Consider the following 8,165-nt stretch of genomic DNA (forward strand, 5'->3'; position numbering starts at 1 on the left):
CACGCACATACATACACAAACACACACAACAAACATGTGCACAAGTACGTGCATACGCACGCCCTGCGATTACATAATTGTTACGCATTACACGCTAGTCATTGTCAGAAAGTTTATTAATGTTTAAAAGTTTGAAGAGCTGGTCGCGCTCGCCAGGTGTAGGGCCGTTCCGCGCGGAGTCGCGGAGTCGGGCTCAGAATTCTTTTGGACGTGGGTGTGCGCGAGTGTTGGGTGTTACGTGTATGCATGGTCCATTTGCCGATCGGTGCGCATCGTTCGTCAGATTTTTGTACGTACGCAAACGTATATATAAGTGCCGGACTCTCGTCGCCGTTCTTCCGCGGCGCAGTTTACAGATCACAGACACGTGGTTCGCCGCGACGAGTAAACGTGCAGTTTTTTTTCCGTGCGTGGATCAATTGAGGAACTTTAATCCGAGTCGCCGTTTTCATTCCGGTTCTCCCCCTTGCGCGCGCTTCCGCCCGGAACAGCCTCCTGAAACGTCGCGCGACGATATATATAATTTTATATATATATATATATATAAAATTATATAATCATATAATTATATATATGTATATATCGAGATATAATTCGCTATTCTACTTGTCGAGTAATAAAAATAGAGATTGCATAGATCGAAATTCGTAGCAGATGCGCCTATAAGAAGATACGTCCTATAAAGATTTTCTCCCGAGGCTTACAGCAATGAAATTTGTGTACGCTCCGTTTCTCCAGCGCCTCCCGTGCGCCTTTAATTACATACGTAAGCTCATAGCTGCTGTATGCGTATATGTATGAGTGTGTGCTCGCGCTTTGTGTCGCGCGAGCCTCGTGCTCAATCGCACGCGCGTTTTGTTACATTTACGCGGCCGTACAATCGTTCATCATCTCGATGTAGCAACAGATCAGGCTCGAAAATGACAAGTTCGACTTTCGATGGTGCGGACGCAGGAAAATGCGGCCATCTCAACTGGCCAGTTAGCGGTATAAGAATCTAGCAAATTAAAATTATATCTCAATTCAGTAGACATTTCAATCCTTTGTATAATTATATAATGTAGCAATAAACAATTAAGAATCCGTTTTATTATTGCGTATTATTATATATAATTATAAAAAATTAAGAAGACCACGCGATATTCTCAATTTTTATTTCGAAAGAAGGCGTGTAGCTCTTCTCTGCCGTTATAAATTATATCGTTCATTGAAATTAATTTTTTACACGTGTCCGCGACATCGAAATTCGATCGCAATTACGCTGGCCGCGACATCTGCAAGAGACACGTACGTGCTCGACAATGCTTAATACACGAGGGAACACTTTGTAATCTTAATTTCTGATATGTCCGTTGAGTATAGTTGGTGTTTCTGATGCTATCATTTGGCCGATTTCCGTTCTAGCCGCTCAGACGGGTACTGCACGCTCGTATATATTTATATATACATATATATCCTTAAATCTTAGAATTATCTGAAGAAACAGAAGAACAAAACAAAGGACAGAATGTTGAGCACGAACGGACGTCCATGACTCGGTTACGCTTTTTGTGCTTTGTTCTCTCACAACTCGCGACGCTCGTTTAATTAAAACAGCCATCTATTTACTTGGCGCGGCGGCAAAGCGGCGCGAAAGATCTCTCCCTCGTCGACTGAATATTTCAAGTGTATAATACGCCCGTTCGGAGAACGCGCCCGCTGTAGTGCGTGTGTGCTATTGCCTGGCGAATAGTACAAAGCCGTTTTCCGTTGAATTTGAGCAAATTGCGCCTGCGAATTTTCCTCCGAACTTGCGCGGAGAAGTTCCGCCTTATTGCTTGCGCGGGCCCTTGAAAGGTGATCTTCTCCTCTCTTGAGATCATCTTCTGTTATATTCGCTGGAGGCGATCAAAACATCTTAGAGAAGTTTCCCAAAAGATCGCCGTCAGAAATTCACGCTGCTCGATCTCGCCGCTGTTCAGATAATCGACGATTGCGCCTGTAATTTTCCCCTTTCTCTCTTTCCTTAATTTTCTAATACGGCAACTCCCTCGCGAAATCCCCCTCGGCTGCTTCCTTTCCCGCTGACTTACGAACAACCCGAGAAATATCCCGCGACACGTCAATGGGAATCATCGTCGACGATAGCCGTCGACAATCGCGTCTCCGCTTTTCCTTTCCCTTCAATTTTCTAACATTTCTTGCGACAGACAATCTTCACAGGCATGCTTCATTCCTCGTGTTTCAACCTGTCCGTTCTTCATGTAACTCGGATCTCGTTAGATCTGTATCTTGCTAACTCTACGAGTTAAAACGAACGATTCTAGATCTATTCAGAACGGTCTTGGTAAGCGCTGGGCGACTCGATTTTTCGCCAACACCACGGCATCATTGGTCTCGAATTACCTCGCTGGTTGTTTACAGAGGCTGCTAAACAAAGGATATTTCGCTGTATTCGGCAATTCGAAATCTTGAGATTGGATAAATTGAATAAAGTTTAATTCAACCAAATTTAATTTATCAACATAATTAAACAACAATAAAACAAATTAGACTGATATCTGTGGAGAAACTGTCAAAGCGACAGAAACAGATGCGGTTCGCGAAAAACAATCCATAGACTAATTAGTCTAAATCTAAACTGTTTGATGTAACGTTGCATTAAGACAATTAAGAATGCTCGCATTACCATATTGAATTATATATAAAAGTATCAATTTCGTGTTATTTTACAATCGCTATTACGATGCAAATGGCGAAAAGGGAAATTATTTGCAGACTTTATAAATCGAAAGAATCAAATTATCAAATAATCAAAAGAGAAGCGAGAAAAAATAGAAGTACATCGGATAATATGGATAAAAGCGAACAAAAAGTTTTCAGAGAAGATAAAAAGCGAGCATTTGTTTAAAAATAAAAACATGGAGCATAAACACATCCTGCATTTGGTATTAAATTCCATTTTGAAGCATTTGATTGCGAATATTATTGCTGTCAGGTCAGTTATCGATTATCCAGCCAAATACAGAATTCACGGTTCTTATTGCTCGTATCTTTTTCACGGCGTTATCAACGTCATTCTATTTCTAGAAATAAATACTTCAAGTAAGCAATTGCTCCTTCACGGAGAGTTCACGTCGCTGAATACGAACGAAAATTCACTTTCCCCGCCCCTTTCATTCACACGACCGTTCTCTATTCACTTATCGCGGAAAGATTACCTTTTCATTGCAAATCCTCCTCGCACTTGGGAATGTCGAATATCTCGGCGAACAGCGGCGGTAACTTGAGCTTCGTCCAGTTCCTGCGGAACCAATCCAGGAGATTGGCGTGTCTGGCGCCGAGCGCCCTCAGCTCGGGTATCCTCTGCGAGACGTTGGTGATCGCGGTGCTGCCGGCACTCTCGCCGGAGGGCCGCGCCGCCTGCACCCTCAACGCCTCCAGCACGCGATCCTGCAACCTCTGCACGGCCTTGACGTCGTTCAGTCCCGGCCGCTCGTTCAGCAGCACCGCCGCCGAGAACAGGCCTAGCTCGGTGTCCGTCAGTTGGTGGGCGTTCAGCGACGACGTGACTTGCATCAGCGCGGACACAAAGTCGGGCTGTCGCGAGAGAATAAAATTACAACGATCGAATTAATATAACAATAAAGACAACTGACGTCGGAGAACGCCTAAATCTATTATTTTATTGTCAACTTGTTCCTCGTCAGAGAAAAAATTGTTGATTCTACAGTTCTATGTGATAACGAATTTGAAATCTATTATAAATTCAAAAGTATCAATTTATCGAGGCTTAGAGAAATAGGTACAAGTCTGTGTTACTTCGTAAGATGAAATTAAATTATCGCAAGCTAAATCGTGTCAATCAACCACTTTCGCTTTGAGCTCACCTCGTACATCAGTTCCAGCTGCTGGCGGGTGAAGTAGGTGCCGTCTTCGAAGGTCATCGAATTGTCGGTGGTCATCTTGGAGATGTGACAGAGCCACACCTCGAAGAAGCCGACTTTGATCAGGATCAGCTGGTCGTCCTGCGAGAGCTCGCAGAATCCCGGCATCCGTTTCGCGAACTCCACCACCCTCTGTACCGACGGCGTGACCCTCGTGGCAAATTGCTGCCACAGCCAGATCCTCTGCGACTCGACCGTCTCCGCGGTCGAGGACGCCGCTTCCGGATCTTCTGGGCTCGCGGGCTGCGAAGAATTACTCGCCTAATCAGCAAGATTACAAACAGACCTGCGAGTTTGCTATACCACTTCCAGCGGGAAGAGTCTGCGCGCTAATGCGTATAATGAGAAATTAAACTAATTCCGTTCTGCACCGAAAATGGGACACAACGAAACGATAGTGTCCTTTTTCATTCTTTAAATCAAGCCGGAAGATCTTTATTGTATATTATATTAGAAAACATATGGATCTATATTTAATTACTATTATATGGTGACTACTGATTTAAACTGGCGATGAGATTTTAGAATCGCGACGAATTAGTTTCCTTTTTCATTTTTTAATGGCTCACCGGTATTATCATGGGTTTCCTCGTAAGGCCCCTGGTGGACTCTTCCGTGAAGCCGCAATGGGCGTGATGAGCCTGTGACACCTGATGAATCACATCGTACACAGCCAGTTGCTTCACGTCAGCATCCGATTGATCGGCCTCGACCACCGCCGCCGACGGCACCCGCGAGATTGCGTTCTGGCTCTGGGTGTTATTGTTGTTGTTGTTATTATTATTGTTGTTGTTGTTGTTGTTCTTGTTGCTGGCGTTGTTGTTGCCGGTGTCGGGCGTAGTCAGTTGCTGCATTTCCATGGCCGCCATCGTCGTCGTCGTCGTCGTCGTCGTCATGGTCGTCGCCATCGTGTCCTCGGGGCCGCGTTCTCTCGAGCGTTTCGGCACCCTGCCGTATCTCACGGCTGCAAAGAGACACGGGCAACGTGTGATCGCTGGGGAGGAACTTTTCAGATATTCAATGGAATTATTTACATATGCTTCTCGCGTTCTCCTCGTGACACGCCAGCGACCCTCGCTATATTGATTTCCATAAATAGAACCTTCGATATATAATTGAAGATATTTTTGCGAATACGAAAGATCTTGGAAGCAAAAGAACTAAAAATCTTTCTCTACAGATAATCTTAAGTAGGCTTTTTTCAAAAGTTGAAATGACAAAGTAATGAAAATGCGAGAAAGTAGGGAGATCCAGGTTCAAATCTTGGCTGATATTTTTCGCAATTCTTTACAGGTTTTGGGGGGAGGAGGATTCTTATAGATGCTTGTTAGCATCAAAACATTAAATGGCTTGTCGATTTAATTCGTTGCAGCGGATTCCGATAAAGAACTGTGTTGTAAAACCGACAAAAAGTGCGACGCGCAGTTTGTGAGTGGTTAGATATTGTAACAATAAAAATTATTATGCATCCCAATATCCGTGTCGGCTTGTATTGACATTACTTTGTAATTTCTGATTTATTTTTAGAAACCTAATACCTTTAAATTTAATTTTTTTTTTTTCAAAATGTTATCACGTCGGTATGCTTTCGTATATGATAATAAGAGCGAGGGTAATCTTTCTCGTTGAAAACTGGAATGATTTTTGTTCGCACAAGTGTTAAAAAAACAGATGGCTTTTGAACTGCGGCTGATTAGAAATGGAGGATCGTGCGGCGAATCGCGCTTCAGGGACATAGACAATAAAGTCTCACGGCCCAAGTAATTTCAGGTAGACTTTAGTTTCATGGAAACTCCGGATTTAAACGCCGCAGTCTCAAGATATTTCACGTCAAAAGTTTGAACGTTTCTGAAAGTTGCGTCCCGCGGATTTAAATGAAAGCCATCTCGTTTGCGCGTTCCTCTAGATTATTACACTCCGGGTCTACGCGAGTCTACGTGAGTTCGTTACAATTTCGTTTGCGACACGTGACACGTGATGATGAAGCGGCACTCGCAGGTAGCACGTCGTACACGTAGACCGGTATTGCGCCCCTGGAACTCTGACGTTTAATTATGTACACGCCTGCCCTTTGGTTTACTTTGCTCTCTCGGCACGGGCGGCAAGTAGATTTTGCATCACTGACGGCCAGAATTGCGATCTCGTACGTAGAATTCTGTTTGAATTTCTAACGGCGCCGCGAAGCGCGGACCCGTAAGCACATTTTTTAACACACGCGCGAGGAATCAAAGTCGACTTGTCATACTCGGCATATACAAATACAACTAGCAAATTAACATACAATCTCGCTAAATACTTTTTACTTTTGATATGTTTCAATATTATCTTTCTCTCTCTTTGTCTATGTATAGTTACTGTATAATAAATTTAAACAATTCATGGACTGTTTTAAAAATTTCGTAAAACTTTCTGCTACAATAAGGAAAAAAGAGAAAATACAGAAACATAAATCTTTACAAATTATAATTTTTTACTGTAGTTGCCTCGGAACTCAAATAAATAATAACGCATATAAAGGCCGTATCATATCGTACTAGCGACTCGCAACTGCGACTGCGATTGCGACTGCAATTGCAATTCCTTCTTGGCCAATCAGAAAGCAGCGATTGCGACTCGCGACTATCATTTGACTAGCCGTCCATTGTTTTTAAATCACAGTCGCAGTCGTAGTCGCAGTCGCCTCTGATTGGCCAAGAAGGAATCGCAATCACAGTCGCAGCCGTGAATCGTTAGTGTAATACGGCCTTTACGAATTTTTAAATAATCTTTTGCAACATTCGATATTAATATATTTCATAAATCGTTAAAAAAATATACTTGGCGGGAGCCGCTACCGCGTCTCCTGATAATTATTTGATGTCTTATAGAAACAAAGTGGAATCAATGGAAAATAATCAAAAACATTTTCTCCTTTTGGAAAATATACGCGATATTGGTCAATTTCTTTATAAATACGGAATCTGCGTGTCACGAAATTAAATATATTCGATAACGTTGCTCGAAGTTTCCTCGAGAATATATTATACGTCTCGGAATTTGCCGACTGTCTAGACGGAGTGTTAAAAATTGTTAAACGGTAGCGCGAACACGGTACTTACAGTCTCTGGACATGCCGACGGCTAGGCACTTCTTGAATCTGCAGTACTGGCAACGGTTCCGATTTAATCTGATGACAAGACACTTGCCGTCCCTCAAGCACCTGTACTCTATCTGCTTCTGTATGCTCCTCCTGAAGAAGCCCTGAAACAGGAAGTAAGGAAGCGCTATTAATAACGATCCCATAGACCGTCGCGGAGTTAATTATATCCCTCTGCGTATAAAATACGACACTCCGTGCCCTTCTTTGTAACGCCGAGAGTGCAGGAAAAGCGAGAGAGCTAACGGAAAACGCGCTCATGAGAAAAGCAAGTTCTCGAACGCGCTTCTTATTATATCGCGCATTTTCCCGGATGGGAAATTCTCTATTATGATTACATCGGAATTTGTATGCTTACTAATTAATAATAAATGATAATTAAATAACCCGTTGTGTATCTTTGGGTACGGCAGAACTACTGAATATCTGCTTAAATTCTCCGCGAAAGGAGTCAATTTTTTTCGGTGGAGATCTTCGCAGATAATTATTATTTGTCAAACTCTTAATTTTTGACGTTAATTATTTTGAAGAGTTTGCTGTAACAGTGCGTTAACCTACATTTTATAAAAATAAACATAACATAAAAATGAAGAAAATGAACTCTCTCGAAAATTAAAGTAATGGAAAAATATTTATTTTTACCAATAAATATTTTCAATTAATTCAATTTACCAATAAATATATCATACATCTATTCGGCTATATTGTATTAGTCCACTGTTGTAACAAACTCTTCAACTAAATCCAAATTCGTTCAAAATTTATTCAAGTAATTTGCTCACAATCAGTACTTTAGAATAAAATCCCTAATTTATATTAGGGATTTTATTCTAAAGTACTGATTGTGAGCAAATTACTTGAATAAATTTTGAACGTGAATGAGAAGCAACAGTTATTTCAAAGATTCATAAGAAACTCTTCAACTAAATCCAAATTTGTTCAAAATGTATTCAAGTAATTTGCTCACAATCAGTACTTTAGAATAAAATCCCTAATATAAATTCGTTCAAAATTTATTCAAGTAATTTGCTCACAATCAGTACTTTAGAATAAAATCCCTAATATAAATTAGGGATTTTATTCTAAAGTACTGATTGTGAGCA

At 41.6% G+C, this 8,165-nt stretch overlaps 1 protein-coding gene across 1 annotated transcript in view; it reads right to left on the reverse strand.

The window, feature by feature from the left end:
• Nucleotides 1-2,053: 2,053 nt before the first annotated feature.
• The window catches only part of LOC105456249 (ecdysone-induced protein 78C), a 53,738-nt gene continuing 47,626 nt past the window's right edge, over nt 2,054-8,165 (reverse strand). The window contains exons 4-8 of the mRNA XM_011700158.1: nt 7,025-7,166; nt 4,496-4,890; nt 3,870-4,187; nt 3,201-3,579; nt 2,054-2,409 (exon numbers count right to left, since the gene is read on the reverse strand). Of these exons, the coding sequence (XP_011698460.1) occupies nt 3,205-3,579; nt 3,870-4,187; nt 4,496-4,890; nt 7,025-7,166 (1,230 nt within the window). The 3' untranslated portion in view covers nt 2,054-2,409; nt 3,201-3,204. The remainder of the gene's footprint in view (nt 2,410-3,200; nt 3,580-3,869; nt 4,188-4,495; nt 4,891-7,024; nt 7,167-8,165) is intronic.

The sequence above is a fragment of the Wasmannia auropunctata genome, unplaced genomic scaffold (assembly GCF_000956235.1).
Source record: "Wasmannia auropunctata unplaced genomic scaffold, wasmannia.A_1.0 LD335736.1, whole genome shotgun sequence".
Classification (NCBI taxonomy): Eukaryota; Metazoa; Arthropoda; class Insecta; order Hymenoptera; family Formicidae; genus Wasmannia; species Wasmannia auropunctata.